General features: G+C 37.9%; 1 protein-coding gene across 40 annotated transcripts in view; it reads right to left on the reverse strand.

The window, feature by feature from the left end:
- LOC117415415 (ankyrin-3-like) overlaps positions 1–26897 on the reverse strand; it is a 271787-nt gene that overhangs the window by 107837 nt on the left and 137053 nt on the right. Inside the window, exon 1 of one of the 40 annotated variants that reach the window (XM_059026473.1) lies at positions 7071–7172. The exons of 38 other annotated variants lie outside the window; for them this stretch is intronic. In XM_059026473.1, the coding sequence (XP_058882456.1) occupies positions 7071–7073 (3 nt within the window). In that variant the 5' untranslated portion in view covers positions 7074–7172. Of the gene's footprint in view, positions 1–6731; positions 7022–7070; positions 7173–26897 lie in introns of those variants that run through there. One more of the 40 variants, XM_059026467.1, reaches the window with a different exon arrangement.

Below are 26897 nucleotides of genomic sequence, written 5' to 3' on the forward strand. Positions count from 1 at the left end.
AGACATGATCTTATTGCCATGACAAGCTTTACTAGAATAAACCTCATAAAGTGGTTAAATTGCAAAGAACTGCAGTGTTTAAACCCCAGTCACCATTCACCCCATTGTCATCACCAGTGCAATTAGAGTAAATTAGTGGTGTAGCAGCCATGTGAGAGCTAGTGAAATCAGATCATACCGTCTCTACCGCTGGCACTTATTTATAACACTTGAACCCTGGCGACAAGAAATATACATACTCTACTGTATGTACCACAAACAACTAATAAGAGAAGGGTGCTCAATCTGAGGCCTTTAGGTCAACGTATGGCCCCTAAAGAAAGCACATTTTGGTTTTTTGGGGGGGGGGGGTTTTAAGAAAAAGTAGGGCAATCAGGTTAGAATAACGAAGAAGAAAAAACGAACAAAAAACTGCATTGAGATAATGAACCATTTGGCCTCAATACAATAAAATAAAATAAAAAATGGAAGAATTCAACTTCTTATAACTGAGTAGTGTCATAACAGGGTCACCTGGCCTTCAAGGGTGTTTGAGGGAAGCACATGTTGCTCTTAGGTAAGCTATTATCAAGTAATTGCCATTTAATATATGTTCACTATGTGTGGTTTTGTCATTACTAACCATGTACAAAACTGTAATGACAGGGAATGTCCCCTGGACAACAATTCCTAACAAATGCATGACCTAAAAAGAGGTTACTCCAACCCCCCCCCCCTCCCCACAAAACACATATGCATCTACAAGCACACACACACATACGCACACAGACAAACTAGAAACAGCAGCTGCTATCAGTTGCATAGCAGGCAAGAATCCACAGGGACTTTTCTCTGTGCGCTTTTATGGAAGTCTGTGCGCAGCAACAATCAAAGTAATTCGTTTTCAAAATTCATCACAAACTGGGAAATGGAAAAACATTATAGCGTTCTTGATATGGATCTGAACCAGAAACACAAACAGCACACCACAGTGGCAAGGAACAGTATGTTTAAAATGTTGTTTAACTGACTGTGCATACATCAGAAATATCCAATTGGCCTACATAAAAAATACAAGGCTGTTGGGCTTATTAAGGCTTGTCATTTGCTGGCATACCATTTATTCCAGGGGAGAAACACATTATATAATGGACCCTGGACAATTCTTTATGTTGCCAGTGTTTTGGCCTTAAAACTTCACCTCTCCCACAAATGTATTACTTTGTGTTATATCATTGTTCTGAACCTTAAGTCAGCTTACATTTTGTGCTCAGCGGTGCCACTCTCCGGGAATAATTGTGACAAAAACTAAAATATAGCCACTATCTATTATGAGCAATTCAGTACTGAATGACATTTTTGTGTCTCAAGTGATGTCTGGTTGCCATGGAAAAAAATGGGTACTATAAGAAAAATTAATGTGTTCAGTGCCTAGTATGTTATGTTCGGGCTGTGCGACAATTGCCCAGAATTAGTAGTTCTAGAAGTAAAGGCCATGTCACATTTATACTAACTGAAGACAAAAAAAAAGTCAGAAACCCTGGGGCTGTTCTCAAGTAACTGCAAAATGAACTGAAAACCAGTCAAAACATAAAGTATAAATTGCACAATAAATATGGTCTTGGAATGAAAAAGCTAAGACAAATGGTTAATAGAATGTATAAAAACCATGTCTGGAGGGGCTGTAACGTCAAAATTATATTTAAATTGAACCGAGGGAATTAAATGTCATAACCTCTAGACCTACACTAATTAAGGACAATGACCCTGATTCATAAAATTCTACTGTCCAACTTCAGTGTTTCTGTATTTAAGAACTTAACAAAACCAGACTTCTCAAGCACACATTTTCCAAACTTTAATACTAGTTCCCAGCAAATTGCTTTTTAGCTCTCTGATAGATTGTAAACATATTCATTTTAATGAGCAGAAATGAGTAATACTGCAGTGTTGTAGCAGAGCTCAGTTCAAAGGGCTTGAAGTGTTTTAATTAATTAGAGGACTTAGTAAGTTAACACAAATAGAAACTTATTAGGTAGAGAGGGTACAGCTTCTCACATCTTTAACCTCTGGACGCCTAGGTTTGAATCCAGCTCTGGTTACGCAATAAATATGTTCATTGGTGTTAACTTGGTCCACATCACAAAACAATGAAGCAGCCATTCTCAAAGACAGAACAGCATACTTATAAAATTTACTGCACCTTAGACAATGGTGTCCAACAGGGATTATAGTGCAGGTGCGTAGATCACCACTAGTTAATAGATCATAGACATGTAATAGATATGCACACTGAACACTATCAAATATAGCAGCAAAAAATAAATCGGCTAAAATGCCAAGTTCATGGAAAAACATTTTAACCACCAATGGCAATATTCTGGTATTTAAAATAGAAAACAAGTTTCTCACTAACTCTCCCTCATTGTCTTACAGATATAAATGTTATATTCTGAAAATATAGATGATAAAATAATGTGCAAATACTATATTATATATGGCACTGCAAAACTGCATTTTATTCCAGACCTAACTGCATTGTGGTTAGGGTTAACTTGTAATAACTGTGCAGCACTTCACTCAGGAAGCATACCGTCACTAGTAAAATATTCTTTGTATTCAATGGTTTCCTGTTACATATCCTAGACTTATCGGAGTTGGTAAAAACTCAGCACCGTGCAGCAATATTACATGCAGCCCCAGCCAGATTAGTATCTATTGCTGCTGCCTAATGTTTTGTTCAGAACTGGAGACCAGAAACTATTTGATTGTGTTAGTTATCTCTATAGCCCATCAGCATCATTTCTAAAATGTAGCCACAGGGCATAAGCTTACCGCTCCACAGACACGTAATGAATGCCCTCTGCTGAACAATGCAAGTAAAGCCAATGAGAAAAGATTATTAACCATGCAAATGAGCAGGACAACAGCAGATATAGACAGATTTCCACATACATCCACCTTTCATCTCACATTGGGTTTTTTTTAGAACTGAAGGAGATGGACTAAACATGCACTTAATTTTCTCTTTATTTTCTCAGTCCATTTTTACCAATTTGACTTAAGGATATACTGGCACTGAGTTCTAAAAAGCATTGCCGTGATGTATTGAGGTAACCCATTTCATATCCTTGGATGAACTTGGCTCTATTTTATATATGCAGTGAGGCAACATTTAATAAAACCCAGGAGACAAATACCATGTCTTTCACCTTATCTACCCACGACATGCTGTATCCTTGCATCCATTTACAGACATGTACATGTATGGGATATTTACTGTCTCACAATGTTAATAGTGAAGGACTTCTGAAACATCCCTGCTAATTACTGGGGTCTCTCTGCTGATTGAAATAAAACAACAGAGATTCAGTTTCAAACTGGTTTATCATACACAGCCTTACATTCTTATAAAAACCTAATAATGAGTCAGCTATTGACAATACTCTCAACTAACAATGCCTTAATCATAAGCTGTCCCATTGCACACTGTACACTATACTAAGTGCACCCCCAACACCACATTGTAGAATTTTGAAAATGTGTATTGTTTTATTAAGGGTGTATTGACTCTACCAGAGACTTCTCAGAAGAACAGTTATGGGTCTGAGTCAGGCAAAATGACAGTCTGTAGCCAGCACCATGGCAACTGATGTCATAATCAAATTGAAGGCCTATTCTCTTCTGCTCTTGCAGGCTAAAAGCCAGTAGAGCACAAGAGCTCTTCTGGAAGAGGCAGAGACAAAGTCCCAGATAAGGCAAAGGATAAGGCAATGAAAAACTACATTCTGTATACATCTTTGGAAACGATGGTACATATTAATAAACAGCTTCTATAAATATTACATTAAAAATATATTTGAACAAAATGTAAATATTAAATTACAGTAGTAAAAAAGGGGGGTGACATGACAATGATATGAACTCTCAATTGTTTCCAAATCTCGAGCAATAAGCTTTTATAACTTCCCTGCAAGGAAACTTCTCAATTAAGTTGTACATGAACTGTAGAATATAAGTGGTAGCTGAAATATTGTTGTGTCCTCTCCTCTGGACTTTCTATTTTGTACAGGAAAAATCACTTTGCCCTTACACTCATTAATTTATATTGTGCACAGAAATAGAACAGGAAGATGCAGTTACAGGTTGTGCCTCTAACGCAAACACTAAAATGAGTGAAGCCACTGAAACATATATTTTGTTGAAATTTGCTGCATAATGTGATGAAAATCCTTAAGTGGCAAAGGCAGCAAATCTTGTTGTGCAGTCATGACAGGGAGACCATGTTGCTGATTCTTGGGTGCATGTGTGCCTTTATGAAGCAGCTGGGATGCACATCAGGAGATGTGTTGCTAAGGAAGTAATTGAGCAGGTTGGCTCACCCGGCGCTGAGCTGATCGGGAGGTCTGGACTGGCTGGGGGGCGTACCTGGGGAGGCTGCGTGGAGCTCAAAAAGCACCTGCGCCACGGCTCAAGGCTACTGCAGACTCATATCAACCCAAGCTGAAACTATGGAGCCAGCACTAACCCCAGGAGCATCTACCCCTGCACACAACCACAACCTAGTGTATTGCAAGGGTTTGCGTAGAGTAGTAGGTTCCTGGAACAGGACGTTCCTTTTAGTGGGACTAGCGCTCGTCATTTGTGTGGAAAACTTTGTTATGTTTTGTTTTCTTGTTTTCTTTATTAAATGTGACACTAGGGCTACCATTGCTGGTATCCTAGTGTCAGCACTTGTGTTGAATTAAATCTGCACGCCTGTGCGGCGTGCCAACACCCAATGCTCTGTGTCTGCTTCAGTATTGTTCAGTGACGACCCACACACATAACAAATCACCCTGTTACAGCAACAAATAGGTTTCTTTTCATGTTAATTATGAATTCCGGTCAGCTCAAAAGTAATCAATTGCCTTGTAAAAGAGACTAGAAAATACAGCCATTTTGGCCTTCGTTAATTCTGCAAGTTCAGAATTCAAATAAGACGGCAACTGTATTGTGTATAAGCCTAACTATTAACTCACTTTGATATCGCGAAGATTGAAAGCAAGCACTGGTTCAAGGTCTTAGCCTCTTCTTGTATTTAGGTTTGGTTACTAGGAAGCACACACAACAAGCCAGCGAGTATTTTACAGTCAGCTCTTTAATGGAATGTTAACCTTCTCCTAAAACGCAGAGCTGACTTGCTGGCAGGAAGATAATTCACGTTCAGTTGATCTATTACTCCAAGGCAGCTACACCGGTACTTTAATTCCCTGCTGTGAAATATTTACTTCGCTTGCATTGTGCTTCACAATACACTGCATTGTACCTACAATATTGTGTTTTTAATTTACAGTAATTATGTATTGTGTGTACATCCCTGTCATTTTTCCAAGAATTGCCTGATTACAGTAATATTCCTGACTGCAATGCTTTTCCTAATAGTGTAACGGGTTGTAAATTCGAGACACAGTATTGATTTTAGATGAACAGTGCTACTGATAATTTAAAAAAAAACAATAAGAAAGCCCATGCTTTCTTTATAAATTAGATATGAATGGAAGTTAAACAGGAACAGCTTTTTTAAAATTACAAACCAGTGTACAAAAAATGAATATATAAAATATCCAAAAAACAAAACCATTTTACGTTTTTTTTTTTTTAGATTGTAATGAGGTGAAAGGTGCAAGCTTACCCCCACCCTCAATCACATTATTTTCACAGGAACACACAGTTCTTTACAACGCAGGAAACAGCACTTGGTAATGTTCACAAGTATAAATGTTTATTTTGCACTGGACATGCAAAAAACCTCCATGAATACTGTCTTTGTTTACAACACAATCGTTAAACTATTGCTTACTTCTTATTATTATCATTGTCGTTATTATTTGTTGTCCTTAACTATTACCAGTAAAGACTGAATTAGCATTACCTCTTTCACTGGAAGATTACCGAACATATGGCTATAACAAAACCCTTGTTCCACATGTATAACTACGGCAACTTCATTAATGGAAGCACCCTAATCTAAATACAGCAATACACCATCATATATCAAACACACTTGATCATGCACAATACATAACAAACCATGGTTCCAGCGCCAGTAGAATAACAAATTGCAATAATAATCACAATAACAAGTAGTTCAATGTTACAGAGAGGGTCTTACCCTCACATAGGAAAACAAAGCATGGTGTTTCTGAAGGTCAATTATTGTATCGTACAGTGCAGGCAGCTACACACCTTTATTTAAATTCAAACCCCATTTCACCCAAACCATCTACATTAATTCCACAATGTGTACACTACTTTTACATATCACTCTTTCCATAACTTATTCAGTTAGTGACACAGGATCAATTACTAGAGTAGAATGAAATAACTGAATTCAATATGATACCTTCATAGACTATTTCAGGTTGTACAGTACATGACCTGGATATGAGCAAGGTCAGGTGGTTAAAACATATTTGTAATAAATTAGCCATGTTTGTGAAATAACCCATTAAATATTATTTAAAATGGGTGTTTGAAACAGAAGCCCACTTTTTTACGGTCGAAATCAAAATGTTTCAATAACATCAGCAAAAAAAAAAACACCAGTCCTGAGGAAGCCGCACTGTAAGTAAACAAGTTGTGTAACCAAACCGTATACAATACAAAAGAGCACTGACAGGACTATAGGTACAAAAGCATACCTATAGCATTGTATAGAAAAACAGAAAGCATGTATACTCAGCTGGAGATTTTAAAAACAAAATGCTTACTTGTGCTAGAAAATCGTCTTCCTCCTCCACTGCCATGTTTTTTTTTCCCTGCAGCTCAGAATGAAACCCGATAATTCAATGAGTTACCACTGGGAATTAGGAAATGCAGAGTGACATTGTGTAAAATCCAAAAATACCTGCTTAGAAGAAATGTAAATACATGGGCCCTTTGCTAATATTTGCTTTAAAAGAAGTGCACCAAGAAGACTCCTGAAACAATGCAATAATCTACTGCAGTATAAATGTCAACAAGGACAGGTACTGCGTCTATCTACATGCCCTCTCAGGTCACTCTGCTCTCTTAGCGGAACCCGGCCCAGGATTCCTAGCTCAACTTACCATATTTGTAGGCTCTAGTCAGTCAGTGTGTATGTAAGCATGATATGTAGGTTACAAAAATAGCAGTAGAATCAGATGCTTTCAAAGGGCTCTGCTGCCTGCCTGCCTGCCTCTGCCTGCCTGGAACGGTTCCTGCGCAAACCTTTTTGTTATCCTGCTTATCAGCTCTTTTCCCCACAATGCAGACCACCACTGGCTGTTTCATTCTGGACAGCCACCATTAAGAGTAATCCACCCATGCCGCCCAACACAAAATCAACTGTCCCAGCTTAGAGGATTTGAGAGCATTTCCCCTGGTATTAAAACCTGAAGGTTTGGCTGTAACTGGAGACAATATAGTTTGGATAAGCAGAAAGACACATGACGCTGATGGCTGAGATCACAACGTTTATTTATCTGGTGTAACAAGCTTGATCATCAAAAGCAGTGAATGGCATGTTTTTATTGTCTGCTTAAGATGTTTTGTTACAAGATGGCATTTAAAATGAAAGTTCCTTTGAAAAAGGTTTTGAAATGCATTCGCTTTTTTATTCATGTTGACGCTTCTAAAAGTTTCTAAAGATTTTTCTTTTTTTTTTATGCAAAGCTTCAAATGATATTTTTTAACACTGTAATGAACCAAGACGTGTATTTCAGTGCACTGTTTCTACAACTATAGTATACATTGTTTTCCATATACATACACTTGAAAATGTGGCTTTTCGCTTAATAACAACATTTGGTTAATAACAACTTTTTGCTGGGAACCGAGAGGTTGCTAATAAGCGGCATCTACTGTATGTATGTATGTATGTATGTATGTATGTATGTATGTATGTTATTATTATTATTTATTTATATAGGTCGACATGGGTACCCAACGCTACCTGGGTCTCTTTTTACTACCCAGGTTTCTATTTGAGAATTTAAAGAAAAATGTAGAAAATATGACAATACAGTTGTAAGCGCAAGTCTCTAGCCGGCATAATAAAGACAACGTTAAAACAAGCTTTTGCATTAAGCCTTTTCTCAACTGACAGGATATCAGTGTTTTACAGAAAACAATAACACACAGCGAGCGGCAAGTACACTTCAATAATAATAACTGCAGCGACTATTCTAGACTTTCACATGGAAACCCGCAATTCACGTGTAAATGTAAATGAGCTTGTTTACCCTTAAGTGACATCACTATAAATATTGCAAGGGAGCAGGTCAGTTGTTACTGTGGATTCCAAGACGGCAGAAAGTAAGTGGCTGATGGGCGGTTTTATGGTTAGCAGTGGTGTAGTTCACCTTAATGATAATGCGGGCAGCTTTTTTTATTATTGTTTTTTGCTGTGTCTGGCCTGTCATGTTGTGAATCACTTGTGGGTTTACAGTTCTGTATAAAACCACTTACCATGAACTGCGTTATGCCCTTGTTATAGTATTAAAGCAGCTGTTTGAGAATACCCGTGCTGTAAAAACTATGCTAAAGTTAAACACGAAGAGTAAGTGAGCTGCTTACTAAATGTCTGCAACTGAATTCCCTTGATTTTGATCTCTTGTGGGTTTACAGTTCTGTATAAAACCACTTACCATGAACTGCGTTATGCCCTTGTTATAGTATTAAAGCAGCTGTTTGAGAATACCCGTGCTGTAAAAAATATGCTAAAGTTAAACACGAAGAGCAAGTGAGCTGCTTACTAAATGTCTACAACTGAATTCCCTTGATTTTGATCTCTTGTGGGTTTACAGTTCTGTATAAAACCACTTACCATGAACTGCGTTATGCCCTTGTTATAGTATTAAAGCAGCTGTTTGAGAATACCCATGCTGTAAAAACTATGCTAAAGTTAAACACGAAGAGCAAGTGAGCTGCTTACTAAATGTCTGCAACTGAATTCCCTTGATTTTGATTACAGCTATGTCCAAAGCCCTCCGTGTCCAAACGCGTGTCCACCCTCTACTCAAAATTGCCGGAGCGAGGAGGAAACCTGTGCATTAATAAGTATAGTTAGTGACTTGGATGTGTTGAGCAAGCTCGATCGCCCGAAACAGCGCAACAAGCAGGTCTACCAACAAGTGGTTGATGCCCTCTCAGAATGAGAAATAGAGCGCACAGTCCCACAAGCTAGGGACAAATTAAAAAAAACTGAAACAGTCCTACCTGCAGGAACGAGCAAGGAGGTGTCGTTCGGGAGAAGAGGGATGGAACCGCAGAGCAATGCTTTTTGCTTCAGTTACATCTGGTATAGCTATGAACATGTTGCAGTGCCTCTGAACAAGGGAGTTGACAAACTTGTAAATATAGTGAACTGTGGTTGTGAGGAGGCTGTGGTAGAATATGTTTGAAACATACAAAATATACGCTAACACTTATAATTGTAGTTGTATAGCGCAAGGCATAAGCTTTTATTCAAAGAAATGTCTCAAAACCCCTCTGCTGTTTGAGAGTTTTTTGTTAAATGCTCAGACGACCAAAAAAAAGTTGAATGCAAACTGTGTAAGCAACTTGTATCATCATGGAGGCATAACCAATCTCTGGGGTCACTTGACAAGCATAAGTTCATATTATTATTAGTATTATTAATATTTTTAGTAGTAGTAAAATGTGACTGTTAACCTTCTTGGAACGGTGACTGTTAAATAAAGCTTTGGTGGTAGTGGAATGCTTACTGTATATATCGCAAGCAGGCTCAACTATGTGTAAATAAACAATGTCAATTTTTATTTTTACATAAAAAACATGATTATTGTTCTATATAACATATATTTAAACTACATGTGAATGTTTTATTCCATTAATATGGATTACCTGTAAAATAATAGGATTTCCAATCAAATATAAACAAGTAGCTATGGAGACCTCACCAGTAAATTATGCAAATGAGTACCATCGAAGGTTCGAATCTTCCTTCGGTAATGTGTTCCGAACCTTTGAAGGTCAAAATGTACCCTTTGTTGCAGCCCTATACTCAACACAAACAGATGCCAAAAACCCATAATTTGACGTGTCCTAATTAGGACAATCAACAGGGATGTTTTACTTGTTTGGAGAGGCAGGTGAACAGGTACAGTTCTAAAACTAGAAATATTGGTTGTATGAATCCACACCTACAGTAAATCCAAAGATCATACACTACACAAACTATACATTGCAAATGGATTGGTTTATTACTCTTCTCATAGTAAGCTATAGAATAAAGCGAATGCTATTTAACAAACGCAGTTATGCCTTTGTGTTATAAAAGTTCAATTCCAGTACTGTTTTTAAGGTAGCTCCGCTTTCATTTGTAAATGTTCTATTGTAAAACAGTGATTTTGATAATACACGTTAATTTAGTTAAATCATTTTAAAGCACCAAAACAAACCCAGAATCAGATGTGATGCAGATTTCTTTACACCACACAATACTGTGGCTAAATATTGAATTTAAATGCAAATAAGACAAAACCTGTTCACTTTCTCTAATCCATACTGTGGACAAAATTTAAAGATATTGATTCAGTACATAGTCGAATGGATAATTAAAAAGAAACCAACAATACAATTTAATTGAATACTTAATTATGGCACTGCAGATCCCAATAGTACCAAACAACAAAAATAGCTGTATCGTTCATATAAAATTACAACAACCTAGGCACTCAGTCACAGTCCCCTTACCAGAAGATATTCACATGCAATGCAGCCCAGCGGGAATACAGTAGCTCTAGAGAGTGCAAAGAAGAGCAACCAGAATTATCCCGGGTTTAAAAGGCATGTCGTATGCAGACAGACTAAAAGAATTGAATCTATTCAGTCTTGAACAAAAAAGACTACGCGACGATCTGATTCAAACATTCAAAATCCTAAAAGGTATAGACAATGTCGACCCAGGGGACTTTTTTGACCTGCAAAAAGAAACAAGGACCAGGGGTCACAAATGGAGATAAGATAAAGGGGCATTCAGAACAGAAAATAGGAGGCACTTTTTTACACAGAGAATAGTGAGGGTCTGGAACCAACTCCCCAGTAATATTGTTGAAGCCGATACCCTGGGATCCTTCAAGAAGCTGCTTGATGAGATTCTGGGATCAATAAGCTACAAACAACCAAACGAGCAAGATGGGCTGAATGGCCTCCTCTCGTTTGTAAACTTTCTTATGTTCTTAAGTTCTTAGCAATACAATAGGTCTGTACTCTGGGATAATGGAAGCACAATGGTAGATATGGGGAGAGGCTGTTATTTGTAGAATGTTACTACACTGGTAATATTTTAAGAATTTGGTATATCGATGGTTTCTAACTTGTAAAAAACAATGCACGCTGGTATTCCAGAGTAGTACCATTGTACCATATCAGTACTAGTGTAATACCGTATTAGGAATTGTGCAATATTTCTTGCATATCTATTGTGTTGCTGTGGCTGACAATACTGATGTCTACTATTGATTCTGCTAGCGTTTATTCAGGGTAATACCCTGGGTTTTGTCAAACTTTTCAATGACCAATAACACTGGCCCTCTCACAAGGTCACTGGGCTAAAGTGAGTATTGCTTCTTTGGGAGGCTAAAGGCTACAGACTATTTTAGACTTAGGCCTGAGAGGAGTTGAGTTCACTCTGGAATTGGACCTGTAACCTGTGCAGTTGAAGGAAATGCAGGAGACCAAAGTTAATTTCAATAGGTTTGGTTACAGGCACACACACACACACACACACACACACACACACACACACACACACACACACACACACACACAAAACAAATCGTTATGGTATTGTCATGTATCATATTCTAAATATTACAGACTCTTCAATTTCCAAAGAAACAATCTGACTTTAACTTAAAAAAAAAAAAAAACTTTTAGAATGAGACTTTAGTTTAGAACGTACACACACAGGGAAAAAATGGGAAATCATGTTACAAACGAAATAACTTAAATTTAAAATAAATTCACTACAAGTAAATAAATACAACATCCATTGGTTAACTTCATATTGCCAAATGTTACTTTTTTGCTATCATTTTCCTGAAATATTTATACATGAATACAGGGTGTTATAAGTATAATTGTTGATATTGCTGGTCTCTCGTTTCCTAACAGAGAACATCCGAATCTACAGAATGCCTGTGATTCCCAACTCACGGGACAACACACACACACATATATATATATATATATATATATATATATATATATATATATATATATACACACACACACACACACATACATACACTGTATATACAGACGTGCTCAAATTTGTTGGTACCCTTACAGCTCATTGAAATAATGCTTCATTCCTCCTGAAAAGTGATGAAATTAAAAGCTATTTTATCATGTATACTTGCATGCCTTTGGTATGTCATAGAATAAAGCAAAGAAGCTGTGAAAAGAGATGAATTATTGCTTATTCTACAAAGATATTCTAAAATGGCCTGGACACATTTGTTGGTACCCCTTAGAAAAGATAATAAATAATTGGATTATAGTGATATTTCAAACTAATTCATTTCTTTAATTAGTATCACACATGTCTCCAATCTTGTAATCAGTCATTCAGCCTATTTAAATGGAGAAAAGTAGTCACTGTGCTGTTTGGTACCATTGTGTGCACCACACTGAACATGGACCAGAGAAAGCAAAGGAGAGAGTTGTCTGAGGAGATCAGAAAGAAAATAATAGACAAGCATGGTAAAGGTAAAGGCTACAAGACCATCTCCAAGCAGCTTGATGTTCCTGTGACAACAGTTGCAAATATTATTAAGAAGTTTAAGGTCCATGGAACTGTAGCCAACCTCCCTGGGCGCGGCCGCAAGAGGAAAATCGACCCCAGATTGAACAGAAGGATAGTGCGAATGGCAGAAAAAGAACCAAGGATAACTGCCAAAGAGATACAAGCTGAACTCCAAGGTGAAGGTACGTCAGTTTCTGATCGCACCATCCGTTGCTTTTTGAGCGAAAGTGGGCTCCATGGAAGAAGACCCAGGAGGACTCCACTTTTGACAGAAAAACATAAAAAAGCCAGACTGGAATTTGCTAAAATGCATATTGACAGGCCACAATCCTTCTGGGAGAATGTCCTTTGGACAGATGAGTCAAAACTGGAGCTTTTTGGCAAGTCACATCAGCTCTATGTTCACAGACGAAAAAATGAAGCTTTCAAAGAAAAGAACACCATACCTACAGTGAAACATGGAGGAAGCTCGGTTATGTTTTGGGGCTGCTTTGCTGCGCCTGGCACAGGGTGCCTTGAATCTGTGCAGGGCACAATGAAATCTCAAGACTATTAAGGCATTCTGGAGTGAAACGTACTGCCCAGTGTCAGAAAGCTCTGTCTCAGTCGCAGGTCATGGGTTCTCAAACAGGATAATGACCCAAAACACACAGCTAAAAGCACCCAAGAATGGATACGAACAAAACATTGGACTATTCTGAAGTGGCCTTCTATGAGTCCTGATCTGAATCCTATCGAACATCTATGGAAAGAGCTGAAACTTGCAGTCTGGAGAAGGCACCCATCAAACCTGAGACAGCTGAAGCAGTTTGCTCAGGAAGAGTGGGCCAAACTACCTGTTAACAGGTGCAGAAGTCTCATTGAGAGCTACAGAAAACATTTTATTGCAGTGATTGCCTCTAAAGGTTGTGCAACAAAATATTAGGTTAGCGGTCCCATCATTTTTGTCCATGCCATTTTCATTTGTTTTATTATTTACAATATTATGTTGAATAAAAAAATCAAAAGCAAAGTCTGATTTCTATTAAATATGGAATGCCAATTACTTTTGTCAGTTTCAAGTTATTTCAGAGAAAATTGTGCATTCTTTGTTTTTTGTGGAGGGGTACCAACAAATTTGAGTACGACTGTATATATACTGTGTATATGAATGTAGAAGGGATCTGACAGATTTTTTTTTTTTAACCATAATGTAGTTCAATCTGGGGGTAAAAATAATCAGGTAAAACTCTTAATTGAGACAACACCAAAGAATCTTTTTCTGTACAAATATTGTAGTTATTTAATGAGGCTGTCGAATTAAAAACAGCCTATATTTATAGCTTTGTTAAATTTAGACTGGCCTACTTAAAGAAGAGTGAGAATGCATCACATATGTTTGCAGTGCTCCACATTTAAAACCTGTCAAGAGAATTCTTATCAAAGATATTTACTTTTTCCTTAAAATATAAATTCTGGTATAATCCAAAGGTAAAGCAGCTCCTGACAGTTTTGCTAATAATATCATTTCATAAGTATCAAAGATGACAGGACAATAATGTGTTATTCATACATTACAATTTGATTAATGTAAAGGAGTAGGACAACACACCTGCCATAACACTGCCTGTTTCACAATGACCCATCTTGTCATCACTTTTGAGATCTTTACTGAAGTTTTTCATGCTGTCTTGGATACAAAATCAATAGCTAACACAGCACCTACAGTGTATTAGCTCTCCGTCAAAGACTGCCATCTGCTGTCTAGTCCATCATGACTAAAACAGACTTTAAACAGGGAGATGCAGCGTTATATACAGTGCCTTGCGAAAGTATTCGGCCCCCTTGAACTTTGCGACCTTTTGCCACATTTCAGGCTTCAAACATAAAGATATGAAACTGTAATTTTTTGTGAAGAATCAACAAGTGGGACACAATCATGAAGTGGAACAAAATTTATTGGATATTTCAAACTTTTTTAACAAATAAAAAACTGAAAAATTGGGCGTGCAAAATTATTCAGCCCCTTTACTTTCAGTGCAGCAAACTCTCTCCAGAAGTTCAGTGAGGATCTCTGAATGATCCAATGTTGACCTAAATGACTAATGATGATAAATAGAATCCAACTGTGTGTAATCAAGTCTCCGTATAAATGCACCTGCACTGTGATAGTCTCAGAGGTCCGTTTAAAGCGCAGAGAGCATCATGAAGAACAAGGAACACATCAGGCAGGTCCGAGATACTGTTGTGGAGAAGTTTAAAGCCGGATTTGGATACAAAAAGATTTCCCAAGCTTTAAACATTCCAAGGAGCACTGTGCAAGCGATAATATTGAAATGGAAGGAGTATCAGACCACTGCAAATCTACCAAGACCTGGCCGTCCCTCTAAACTTTCAGCTCATACAAGGAGAAGACTGATCAGAGATGCAGCCAAGAGGCCCATGATCACTCTGGATGAACTGCAGAGATCTACAGCTGAGGTGGGAGACTCTGTCCATAGGACAACAATCAGTCGTATACTGCACAAATCTGGCCTTTATGGAAGAGTGGCAAGAAGAAAGCCATTTCTTAAAGATATCCATAAAAAGTGTCGTTTACAGTTTGCCACAAGCCACCTGGGAGACACACCAAACATGTGGAAGAAGGTGCTCTGGTCAGATGAAACCAAAATCGAACTTTTTGGCAACAATGCAAAACGTTATGTTTGGCGTAAAAGCAACACAGCTCATCACCCTGAACACACCATCCCCACTGTCAAACATGGTGGTGGCAGCATCATGGTTTGGGCCTGCTTTTCTTCAGCAGGGACAGGGAAGATGGTTAAAATTGATGGGAAGATGGATGGAGCCAAATACAGGACCATTCTGGAAGAAAACCTGATGGAGTCTGCAAAAGACCTGAGACTGGGACGGAGATTTGTCTTCCAACAAGACAATGATCCAAAACATAAAGCAAAATCTACAATGGAATGGTTCACAAATAAACATATCCAGGTGTTAGAATGGCCAAGTCAAAGTCCAGACCTGAATCCAATCGAGAATCTGTGGAAAGAACTGAAAACTGCTGTTCACAAATGCTCTCCATCCAACCTCACTGAGCTCGAGCTGTTTTGCAAGGAGGAATGGGCAAAAATTTCAGTCTCTCGATGTGCAAAAATGATAGAGACATACCCCAAGCGACTTACAGCTGTAATCGCAGCAAAAGGTGGCGCTACAAAGTATTAACTTAAGGGGGCTGAATAATTTTGCACGCCCAATTTTTCAGTTTTTTATTTGTTAAAAAAGTTTGAAATATCCAATAAATTTCGTTCCACTTCATGATTGTGTCCCACTTGTTGTTGATTCTTCACAAAAAATTACAGTTTCATATCTTTATGTTTGAAGCCTGAAATGTGGCAAAAGGTCGCAAAGTTCAAGGGGGCCGAATACTTTCGCAAGGCACTGTATATATATATATATATATATATATATATATATAAATTACAAAATACAGGAATTATATTTGCATAAATAACCACGCTTGAGTTCATAAATAATAACAAGTGTGTTTGTATATCATTATGTTTTGTTCTTAAATGCATCTTTACAGATACAGAACAATAAAGTGTTGCGTTATTTTTAATAGTTAAAGGTTAACCCTACCTTGCATTTCTAGTTTATAAAATCGAGAGATTCATAGTTCTGTATGCAGTGGTACAGTAAGTGCAGTAGCTGCCCACAGGGAACTTAAAATGTAACTTTGCATCCATTAGGTTATTCAGCTGCTTGTCCAGCACTTGCATGGCTTACTACTGATAGCACTTTGACATTATCTGGCACCGGCCATAGCCAGCAGTGTATATTCCAAATAGTGCTACATTTTTAAGGCAGTTATCTTGATTAGAGCAGGGAATGTTGACACTCCATGTAGTAAATAGCTTCTTAAAACAGGCTACAATACACATTTTAAAAAGTAAATGTATACTTCTTAAAATGATTATAATTATTATTAGTGTATTTGTTACTGCAAAATAACAACATCTTGGTTGAGGGGTGGTCCCAAAGTAATTTCACTGCATATCATTTGACTAGGTCCTCAACAATCATATTGGACAAAGAGCCTTGATAAAATGGACTCAATATGAACAGTTAAGTGCACAGAAAAATAAGTAGGTATTCTCCAACAACAGTCTAAACTGTGGGTAATTTACACTAGGAAATCTGTATAAAAATATCAAAACAATTGCCATTGTACTTGCAACAGTAGGTATTGTAGTACCCAGCAAGCTAACAAGAAGAAGGGTAATAACATGTTTAAATCAGCACCACAAATATTTCTACTTCATTTAAAGAAACTATAAACCCTGGTTCAAGGTTAACTTAATTATCAGGGTAACTCAATTATCATACATTTAATATGGTTGAAATCCATTGCATACACCATCTCACATATGGCACTTGTTAATTTAATACATGTGAAAAGGGCTTAATAAAGAGGAAGCAATCAAATGTACGTATGGCATTGAGCAGGTGTGTACTAGTCATTGCCATTTGAAGAGCTTGATGTGGTATTCAGCTGAAAGGAGAGCAGCTGCAGTCATTGATTTGATTTATTCTTTAAAGCCAAGCAGATGAGTAGATTAGCTGACTGATGTAATGAATTGCCACCTCTCTCTATGCCTATTCAGACATGACAAGCTATGTGACAATCAGAAACCAATATGTTGTATAAACACACAAATTAGCCACAGTTCCATTTTTTCATTAAAAAAATACATCCTCAAATGTATAATGAGTGTTCACAGAATGATTTTCAAAAGGGCAAAACAAGGCAAATGATGACTCTGAAGCCTAACTGACTGAAGTAGAACTATAAGACATTACACTGAATAGCCAGAAAGTTTCTCTTTCATCTTATATAAATGTGTATCTTTTCTTTATTAAAAAGTTAGGGAGAGGCTCCCGAGTGGCGCATCCAGTAAAAGCACTCGCTAGAGTGCAGGATGCGCTCTATAGCCTGGACGTCGCCGGTTCGAGTCCAGGCTATTCCACAGCCGACCATGGACGGGAGCTCCAGGGGGCGGCGCTCAATTGGCCGAGCGTCGTCCGGGGGGAGGGAGGGTTAGGTCGGCCAGGGTGTCCTCGGCTCACCGCGCACCAGCGACCCCTGTAGTCTGGCCGGGCGCCTGCGGGCTTGCCTGTAAGCTGCCCAGAGCTGCGTTGTCCTCCGACGCTGTAGCTCTGAGGCAGCTGCACGGTGAGTCTGCAGAGTGTAAAGAAGCGGGCGGCTGACAGCTTCGGAGGACAGCGTGTGTTCATCTTTGCCCCTCCCGAGTCAGCGCAGAGGTGGTAGCGGTGAGCTGAGCCTAAAAAATAATTGGGCATTTCAAATTGGGGAGAAAATAATAAAAACTAATTGGCAACGACTAAATTAAAAATAAATAAATAAATAAATAAAAAGTTAGGGAGGATCTGTTTTTTTAAAAAAAAACTGGTTAAGTGACTGAAAACAAGTCAATTTTGTTTACTGAATTCCCATTCCAAAACCGTGCTATAAATGAACTTCTTAACAATTATACAGATAAATATGCTAGCAGAAATGTCTGTCTAATTTAGCTTGGGGTGTGTCCATTTCAAAGCAGCCAAAGAGGAGAACGACATTTAAGAGAGATGGTGAATGTATATTTAGTTTTTACAAGTTGAGACCCACCTAGGTATCGGTAAGTACGTTTGAAGGGACTGGCCCCTTGGTTAAAGTCATGTTTAAGTTACAATAATATTTTTTACAGAGAATTTTGCTTTCACTACAGACAACATGTGATGCTGTGTACCAGTGGTGCACAACTCAGGTCATGGAGGGCCGGTGTCCCTCCTGGTTTTTGTTCTAACCATACCCTAAATTAGTTAATTGGACCAATTAAGCGTCTAATAAGGTCCAATAAAGTACTTTAGGGTGCAGTTGGAATAAAAACCTCCAGGACCGAATTGTGCACCACTGCTGTGTACATTCATCCTGTCTTAAAATAACAGAACCTATCAACAAGTCTGTGAAACAGACAGTAACAACCACTGGATGCAGAACAAATATCAGTGCTTCTGATATGGCACTGCAATGGATTTCCACAGTGTACTGTTTTGTTAATATCATTGCAATACCCAATTGGTACAGTATGTCAAAATATGAAAATGTTACAACTGTCTGTGGTACCATTCTACCAATGGTTCATATCAATGAAGCAGTTATCATTGTGCCATGCCAGCTCAAGTGGATCAAAAAGGAGTTTCTTCTATTTATTATTATTATTTATTTCTTAGCAGACTCTCTTATACAGGGCGACTTACAATTGTTACAAGATATCACATTATTTTTTACAAATTATTTTTTACATACAATTACCCATTTATACAGCTGGGATTTTACTGGAGCAATCTAGGTAAAGTACCTTGCTCAAGGGTACAGCAGCAGTGTCCCCCACCTGGGATTGCACCCATGACCCTTCGGTCAAGAGTCCAGAGCCCTAACCACTACTCCACACTGCTGCCCGGTATTTATGGTTGATGATACATAAACCACCAGTGATGGAAAAACTAGTGAAGGTTTTGAGGGCATACAAAAGAATAGATGTGTCCAATTGTCCATTTTGATGACCACTGACATGATTTTTCACCATGTGGGGGACATTCTAGACAAACAGGATTAGTATCATTTTAAAGCTTTTATGGGCTTATCAACAATGAATAGACCCAATAGCTAAATGACCCAAATCATTGATGTCTGGAGTCGAGTAACTGGTATGACCCCACTGTCTTAATACAGTGTCATTGCATTGCCATTGAAGATAATTTGGTAATGGCAGGGAAAGGAACAGACAGTAACATAAAAAGAGAAAAGTCCTGGAATTCACACGTTTTTTCTATAATCTGACCAATCTAGCAGATCTCCCCACGGCTACCGCATGTCAACTCTAATACATGTAGAAGCAATTCCCCCTTTTCTACAGTAACAATTCCATTTCTGCATTAAAAACGTTTAGATCATCAATGCAAAAATTACATGTATACAGTACTTAAGGGGGCAAGTTTTCAGGCAGTTTCCTTTTTTCCTTTTTAAGGAAATAGGAAAACAGGCAACATTTTGTGATCATGCTGTTAAGTGGCTCACTGGTGTGAGTCTTTGTGATGGATTAACACAGAGTGATTCACTCAATACAACAGTTAGTCAGTTTAATACTAATGCTTTTTTAAACTTCAGTAACAGCATGCAATGCAAAAAAGGTACTGTAATAACTGCACATATTTACTCATTTCGGAGATACAGAGTCACAGTCTTTTTTCTTCTTCCTCTGATCTAACAATGAGCTCTAAATACCACTTTTGTACCTAACTGATATCCTCCCATACCCTCTCTCTCTCTCTTGGTCACGTCTAATTTTCTAAGATACTCACAATTTATGCATTTGACACACACACACTGCTAATTAGATATATTGCTACAAAAGATGTCAAGACACAGACAGCTTCCGTATATCACGCCTAAATAAGGAATGTGTCCCTATCAGTAATGTTCTACAAGCTTGCCTGTACATTGAGTTAAAGAAAATACACAGACAAAGCATAGCAACATATAAAATAGGAAAACAACACCTCATGTTGTAACAATACTACATTAAATAGGTGGGGAATAGTGATGCACATTTTCAGGTCATTAAACTATTAAAATCTTAATAGCAAACAGCAATCCATATTACAGCCACGGTAGGGTTGTGTTCTAACTTATTGATTGTGGCAGATACATTATGACAGCCTCCCTGCCTACCAAGCTGTCCCTGAATTAGAACTATTTTGGTCTCAACTAGCAGTAAGGCTCCTAACATCTGTAAGCACCTAACAATTACGCGTTCATTTAAAAAGCAAAACGAAATTCTCGTTGTCAAGTAAAAGTTTAAAAATGTAACCCTAATTGATGGTTTGCAGTGGTTTGCAGATGTATTCACTCCCCTGCAAAGTTTTCACATTTTGTTAGCACCTGAGCGTACTCCACAATGCTTTCAAATTAGACTTTACAGTAGAATCTACACAAACTACTCCATATTGATAAAGTTAAAAAAATGCATATAGAATATAAATAAGTGAGATTTACAGGGAAAAACAGATTCATCTCAGTTGCATAAGTATTCAACCCCTTTGCTACTGCAGCCCTAAATCAGCTCAGTTGCAAATCACTTATTTGAAAGGTCACAAAATTAGTGAAATGATTTCAGCCTTTGTGTACTCAAAGTGGTTTAACTTGTAGATAATGTCCCTCTGGTATATAAAGACTTTCAAGCTGCAACTCACATAGTGATCCAACAAAGCAACCATAAAGTGGTAGAGCGGTACAGAGCAGGAGAAGGGTACAAGAATATTCCAAAGGCGCTGATTATCCCTCTCAGCAAAGTGAAGTCCATTGTTAAGAAGTGGAAGATGCATCATACCACGCAGACACTACCCAGATCAGGTCGCCCTCCCAAACTGAGCAGCCGGGCAAGCCGGAAACTGGTTTGGGATGTCACTCTGAAGCCAACAATGACCTTGAGAGACCTGCAAAGTTCTGTGTCTGAGATGGGAGTCAGTGTTCACACATCAACAATAAGCCGGTCCCTGCACAAAGCTGGCCTGTATGGACGGGTGGCAAGAAAGAAGCCATTACTCAGAAAGCCTCATCTTAAAGCATGTATGCGAAAAAACATGTAGATGATACTGCAGACACATGGAAAAAGGTTTTGTAGTCAGACGAGACAAAAATTGAACTTTTCGGTCTAAATTACAAGCGTTACGTCTAGTGCAAGCCCAACACTGCACATCACCCAGTCAACACCATCCCAACTGTCAAGCATGGTGGTGGCAGCATCATGTTATGGGGATGCTTCTCTTCAGCAGGGACTGGGAAGCTTGTCAGGACAGAGGGGAGAATTGATGGTGCAAAGTACAGGCGAATCATTGGGGAAAACCTGTTTGAGTCAGCCAAGACTCTGAAACTGGGGAGGAAATTCACATTTCAACAGGACAATGACCCGAAGCACAAAGCCAAAGCCACACTAGAGTGTTTGAACAAGAAGAGAATTAATGTTCTTGAGTGGCCCAATCAAAGTCCTGACTTGAATCCAATTGAAAATGTATGGCGAGACTTGAAGCTTGCAGTACATCGACAATCGCCAACAAACTTATCAGAACTGGAGCAATTTTCCTGTGAAGAATGGGCAAAAATGTGACCATCCTACTGTGCAAAGCTAGTAGAGACCTATCCAAAAAGACTCATAGCAGTATTTGCTGCAAAAGGTGCTTCTACCAAGTACTGATTTAAGGGTCTGAATACTTATGCAACCAGTAAATTTAATTTTGTACATTTTCTTTGCAAGTTTTGCTGACATTTAACCTCCTCCTCATATGAGTGTTCAGTTTAACCACTACAGCTTTGAATAAAAAAAGTGTGTTTGAAAAACTGTGCATACATTATTTGTAATTCAACAAAATGTGACGTTATTGGTAGGGGGTGAATACTTCTGCAAACCACTGTATATATATATATATACATACATATATACATGCATAGTTCTGCTGTGCAAAATAAAAAAAAAACCTACTGACATGCAAATTAGTACTCTGCTGTCTTGCTCCTTCAAAGCACTGGTTGAAGAAATCATTAAAATGATGTCCTATTTAAGGGCTAGCCTGTACTAACAAAAACACCCAATTCCACTTCTCCCTCGTGTAAAGTTAGAATATATATGTAATTATACACCAACACAGGTGCCAATACATACGGTAGCACACACCTTTGTGTACAGGAAATTGGATGTTCCTCGTCTGACTCAATACATTTTTTTTAATGTGAATGGCGTCCCTGACTATACACTGTAAAAGCTGCATGATGGGCACTACAGATGATCTGACTTTAATTAAAGTCTGTTGTTATTAGGTGCATCCATACCAAAGGCAATGTAAATTACTGAGGTTTAGTATTGTTCTGATGGCACATGGTAGACCTATCAGTGTTACAGAACGTGTTTCTAATTTCTGTCCAACCTATGCATTTACACAAAGAGCTGGTTGGTAAACACCATTCACACTAAGCTGCACTGATGCAGTGTGACAGAGATCGAATGATTCTTGGTGTTAGCTCTCCCTCCCAACCTGTGAGGGTGCTGTGTAAAGGGAAAAGAGTACCCTGGACTGGATGGCCCGACAATTCATTCCCAGGGTTCGGCGGAAGTCGGACATCTAGAAAGGGGGCGGAGCTACGGTACACAAAATCATTGACCCAGAAAGGGAAACAATGTGGCATCTGCGGACTGAGGAGCGGTTACACTCGTTAACCAAGGAGTCATATTTGATAGCAAATAAGGCGACATAGCGAGGTGATCTGTTCCTTGTGATGGTTACGCTAAGACCTAAAGGACCTGTATTGTGGTACTAGCCGTGAGTGTTTTGTTTGATTTGTCTGTCTGTCTAAAAGGTGCCTCAACTAGCTACAGTATTAATTTAATTTTCCTTGTCAGTGTATGAACACTTTTGAATTAGCATTTTTGGAGTTTTGCCAAAAAAATGCTGAAATAAATAATGTAGACATCTATTTCTTGTAACTTCTTTTCCTCATCCACAAAAGCAAAACTTTTGCTAGAAACGGTTTTTCCTATAATTATTTGTTTGAGAAATTTCTAGAAATTATACATTTCCACTGGGGTATGTAAACTTTTGACTACAACTGTATATTGAGTGATATACCAGCCAACATACTTGTGCTATAGCTAAGCTCCATGGGTTACTGTTCAAGTTATTGATTATTCACCTATAAAGCTGTTAATTGCCATTGGCTTATTATCTGCAGGACCTACTGCCAGTCTACATTTCAGATTTCCCTATGGTTTTCCATTTGTTATCAAAACTCTATAGAGGATATGGCATTGTATTAGGTACTATGTCCCAAGGCTCTAGAACAGAAACACAGTACTACTTTGTGTGCTAAAAGGTGTTTTAACACCACATTTACAAATGCTACATCGAGTGGTACCTGGTGTATAAAGCAGGCAGAGGAGAGAGCTCTGAGATGTAGTTCTTAATCCAACTAGATGTTTACATTGTATTGTCCCCACTTATAGTTATGTACTGTACCTTTATATACATTTGTATTATATATGCTGTGCTCAGATTGATCTTTAACAAAAAAAGGAATTTGCTTGATTTTTTATTTAAGTAAAAAAACACATAAAAGTGTGTCTACATTGTCCATTTCTAGTTATGAAATATAAACAGTTTTCTTTCGCAAGAAGATGGAACAAATAACTTAGAGACTGTTATGTGTTGGATAATATTCGAGTTGTTTTCAGACTAGATACGACATTTAGAAATGTCCTTTGGGATCAGCTTTTTTCAGAATTTCTGGGTGGTCTGATCTGTAAGGCATCTGATTAGCTGTCACTTAATTAATGCAGCAAATCAATATCTGTGTTTAATGTCTGTGGGAACTTCTGTGACACATGAACTCACTTATCATCCATTTTCCATGGACATTTACTTTCATTTAGCAGTTTGGCTCAGGGGTGTCTTTTGCTGTCAGTGAATTGGGGATGCAGCTTGTTGGTTAATGACAAAAAAGATTCTGTGGTGGGGACAATTTCACCCTCCAGGTGAAATGACCAAGGAAGTGCAACACTATCTGAAAGTTTGGTTTGCAAACAGAGATATTTATCCTAGTGTAGTACCAGATATCATGTTTTTAAATACAAATACATGTTTACAATATCATGTGTTTCTTTCAAAAATTGCACTTGAGACCTATATAACAAATAAAAGTGCATAATAAGCATAACAGTTAAGAAATGATGTTGTTAGACAGATTCATTTAAAAAAAAAAAAAAAACAGTACTAATAATTGAGCTGTACCTGTTTCTATATGTTGGAGAGCAAAATAAGAGAGTTTGCAAAAAGAACCAGAAAATGTAACTATTATTTATTATTAATTTCTTAGCAGACGCCCTTATCCACGGCGACTTACAATTGTTACACGATATCACATTATTTTTACATACAATTATATTATTTTGTTTTACACATTATTTTTACATGCAATTACCCAATTATACAGTTGTTGTTTTTTTTACTGGAGTAATCTAGGTAAAGTACCTTGCTCAAGGGTACAACAGCAGTGTCCCCCACCTGGGATTGAACCCACGACCCCACGGTCAAGAGTCCAGAGCCCTAACCACTACTCCACACTGCTGCCCTAGATATTTATTGTAACTAGGACATTCAAAACATTTAGTTTACATTTAGTTAACATTTCCAGGCATTCCATTTCTGATAATTTCTAAACATTTTCAAAATGTGTATTGATTTTGTATTGCATGATGGTAATGCCCTCTGGAAGAGGTAACTTAATATGAAAAGTGAAAACCAAAAGCCCACAGTTTCAGCTGTGGAGGGATACATGTAAATTCTGGGTTACAACTGAACTTGGATCAATGGTCTAATATCAGTCCCTAGTGGAGAGTGATTAGCATAACAATGCCACCAATATATCTATCAAACTAGCCAGCCAACACTTACAGTAGTGGCACCAAAAATTATTGAAGCAGTCATTATAAATTGCAATATCCAAAGTTATATTCAGTATATAATAGTTAGGGCAAAAAAATGTCAATAAAAAAGACAAAGAAAGAAATCATGGAAACAGGTCTTTCAGAAATCCCCTGAAGTAAACTACAGTAGAAGTAAAAACTCAATACAAAAGTCGGCTTGAAATTTTATAGAATTACTGTGAACCACTTTACTGCAGACCTGTAACTGTTTGGAACTGCATTTTGAAATGTGCTTTCAAAGTACAGATTATAGGCTTAGGATGGACCTCAAATGGACTTTAAAGTGATTTGGAGGAAGTTTAATGCACTATATATTGCTGAAGACCCTTTCTACAGTACTTTTACCAAACTCCATGAGGAACACATTTTGGCATAAATCCCTAAAGGAGATTTGGCAGTTTCCAGTGTGCACCATTGTGCAATCTATATGCATACAGTATCTGTGCAACAGCTGATGCCTGCTACAAATTTACAGTGAAAGTGTGCCTGAATAATCTGCTTACATTTCGGGAAACAAAGAAAGGATGTTTCTAGGTTTTAAAACATTGTAAAGTTGTTGTTGTTGTTTTTGTTAGATGGAATGTAGTTGTACAAAAAAAAAAACAATACAGTCTCAAAATAAATGACTAGGGCAGTTATGCCAAGGTCAGAACATTCAAATGAGTGAGATTTGGGAATACCACTTTAAAAGCCATTGTCATTTCCTTTGTTCAGGAGTGAGACTGCTAAAATTGACACCAAAAATGTACAGGCTGGCGTCCTCACCTGGAGGAATAAGAGGAGGGAATCACTGAAGAACAGTTATGTACCACAAACAGTGTAACACCCTACAAACTGTTCATGTCTAATCAGTGCAGTTCTAGCTGCCCACTGAGGCCCTACACCCTATTGACAATGTATGAAATATGGTTCTCATTTGTTTCCTAACTCATGTAAATCTTTAGTCTTGTACACATTTTCTTTTTATTGACTTTAAGATAAATAATTGATTTCCATGAATTATCAGCCTAGCTGTGGCATGCATGGCAAGCCTCCAGAAACTACATCTGCTACATACAGAGCTTCTTCCTGCCAATAACTGTACGGTTCACTTTCATTGCAGCATAATCCTTTCTGACATTTAGAGGAGAAAAGCCATGAATATCTCATTGCTTTGTTTTACAGATACACCTTTCACCGTTTATGCTTTGAAGAATTATAAAGTAGCTGTACAAAACTGCCCAGCATTTTCAGAATAAATGCATACTTTAATAAAAATGTGTTGGGATTGGGGGCCCATTCCCTTATAAAAGTTCCCCATAGTAAACACACTGCAAAGTGTAATAAAACATAGTGAACATGGTAAAGTATAGGTAAGCATTGCAAAAACCAGCGAGGTATGGTAAAGCATATTAATGAATATGTCAAAACAGGTTCAACTGTAGTAAATGCATAGTATGACCATGGGTTGTAGAAGGGACTTTCACTTTAAAGCAGCTCCTATTAGTTTGGATTCTTGTTATCACCCAGCTAAGTGCTAAGGCTTGTTACTTTCACTTAGAGTGGCATGTCTCTAATCAGGTCTA

Source organism: Acipenser ruthenus, chromosome 7 (genome assembly GCF_902713425.1).
Source record: "Acipenser ruthenus chromosome 7, fAciRut3.2 maternal haplotype, whole genome shotgun sequence".
NCBI classification, from domain to species: Eukaryota; Metazoa; Chordata; class Actinopteri; order Acipenseriformes; family Acipenseridae; genus Acipenser; species Acipenser ruthenus.